Below are 2,291 nucleotides of genomic sequence, written 5' to 3'. Positions count from 1 at the left end.
TGTCTGGAAAGCACGTCTGGGGAAGGGGTGGTCGCCATTCCCGGTGCTGTGGGTCTGAGGCAGAAGTGGGAGGGGTCCCCAAAGATGCATTTCTGCAGCCCCCAAGGAGGAAACGGGGGTCCCAGGGAGTGCCATGAGCAAGAGCCGACCCTCCCCTGTGCACATCTCATGGAGGTCCTTACACCCCCTCCCTTTTGTGACGTTTCAGGTCCTGAGGGGCCAGGACCTTCCTTTTTCTGTAAAGATGAGATTCCACCAGAGGCAGACAGATGCTGCCTGCTGTCGGCCAATCAGGCTGCCCAGAACCCTGTGTTGACTGAGATCTGGAGAGTGAATCCAAACTCACAAGTGCTGCTGTCAGTGTGTGATGTCTGCTCTGTGGACAGGGCCGTCCCAGATGTCTGAATCAGCCTCTTTTATTATTTCCTTGTGTTGATCACCCCAAAAGTTATCAGAGTCCAACTTTATGTCCCATCTGAGGGCCCACTGTTCCCCTCCCATCATGAGTGGCCAGGTTAAGTTTTATCTAGTTGCTGGCTATCTTGAGTGGTCCCTCTAGAACTCATGTGGGAATTCCATAGCTATTAGGTGGGACCTCTACGAGGTGACTGGGTCTGCGGGGCTCTCCTCTCATGAGTGGATTACTGTGGTCACCACAGAGTGGCTCAGGGATTGTGGGAGTGGGCTCATAATAAAAGGGTGAGGTTTGGCCCCTTCCCTGTGTGCCTCATGCTCTCCTGTTCTTCTACCAGGGGCCGATGCAGGCAGGTGCCAGAGCCAAGTTCTTGGCCCTCCCAGCCTCCTGAGCTGTGAGAAGTAAATGTTCCCTTATCAATTACCCAGTCCCTGCTATTCTTTCAGAGCAGCAGAAAACAAGACTAAGATGTTCTTGCATTGGTTTATTTTGCCCTTTTCCTGCTTCTGAGGTCTCCAGAGTATGCTCCTTTCTGGGATGGGGTGGTAGGTACTGTCTGGAAGCCCCCAGGAGAGGTGCTGCAGGGCAGGAGGAGAACCAGTGGTCCAGTTGGGGTGACCAGCATCCCTCTGCTCTAGAAGGCAACTATGGATGCTCTTAGAGCCTGCAGCCCTTCACAACGTCAGCCCCAGGGCCTGGTGCTGTTTGAACCAACCCCTGCTTGTACTGTGTTTCCCCGAAAATAATACCTACCCCCAAAAATAAGCCCTAGCAGGATTTCTATGCATTTGTTAAATATAAGCCCTACTCTGATAATAAGACCTAGTGATGGGTGTGGCTATGCATCGTATCTGCATAGCCAGGCCCTGCATTTCAGTGTGGAGAGAAGACATCCCCTGAAAATAAGCCCTAATGTGTCTTTTTGAGAAAAAATAAATATAAGACAGTGTCTTATTTTGGGGGAAACATGGTACCTTTCTCCAGAGACCCTCAGAGTCTCTTCAGTAAAGATTGTGTTTCTTTACTGCCACTGTAGAGGAGAGGCACACAGGACCAAGCACAGGCAGTTTCCATGGTTAGACACATTGGAAGGGACACCTTGCCATGCAGAGGCTCTGATGTCCCCAGCCACCTTCTCCTTCCTCTTTCTCACGTGTCTGCCACAGTCCTGCCAGTTCAGAGGGGTTGTGACCCACCCCAGGGCACAGTCAGGGAGGGTGGTGCCAGCGTCAAGGCTGCAGACGTACTAGGCAGAACTCACTAGCCTTACACTTGTGCAGACCTCTCTTGGTTGTCAAGGCCGTGTTCAGAGTGACCACAGATGTCAGGAGGGCTCCTGTGAATTGTTAGCCCAGAAACCCATGTGGGGGACACGTGCCCTGCCTCATCTCTTGCTCCTGGTTTGCCGCTGTAGCGAGGTCCCCACAGAACTTCCATTTGCTCCTGTCTGTCTCCTTGTCCCGGTAGATTTTGGCAAGAGCCTTGTGGTAAATGTGTGCTCGCCGCTGCAGGCAGGTGTCTGCTTGTCTGATGTCTCCAACACACGTTCTTCGTGACATTTACCGCTTCTCACCTTAGGCTGTGGATGCTCACGATTCTGCCTGTCACACTTTGTCTCTCCCTCTATCCTCTCTTTAAAACCAATACAAACAGAAGTTAGGAGAACCCAAGTTCGACCTGACATATCCTTCCTGATAAACTTTCTGAGATGTGGCCTGTGTTCACGTGTCCCCTGTAGTTACAAGCCTGCTCCTCACCACAGAGGTAAGAAAACCACCCACCGCTTTGCCTGAAAGTGTTATATTTGTGTATTTTTTTGTTTTTTCAGCCCATAACATCATTGACAGCTGATGTTGAAATTGTGTAAGGTAAGTTG

The 2,291-nt window shown here is 51.2% G+C and overlaps 1 protein-coding gene across 1 annotated transcript in view; it reads left to right on the top strand.

Moving 5' to 3' along the window:
* The window catches only part of PROM1 (prominin 1), a 79,943-nt gene that overhangs the window by 75,637 nt on the left and 2,015 nt on the right, over positions 1-2,291 (top strand). The window contains exon 25 of the mRNA XM_023515338.1: positions 2,244-2,283. Coding sequence (XP_023371106.1) covers positions 2,244-2,250 — 7 coding nt within the window. The 3' untranslated portion in view covers positions 2,251-2,283. The remainder of the gene's footprint in view (positions 1-2,243; positions 2,284-2,291) is intronic.

Source organism: Otolemur garnettii, unplaced genomic scaffold (assembly GCF_000181295.1).
Source record: "Otolemur garnettii isolate 467f Iridium unplaced genomic scaffold, OtoGar3 scaffold00069, whole genome shotgun sequence".
NCBI lineage: Eukaryota > Metazoa > Chordata > Mammalia > Primates > Galagidae > Otolemur > Otolemur garnettii.
Note: the sequence above shows the minus strand (reverse complement) of the source record. Positions and strands in the feature narration are given on the sequence as shown.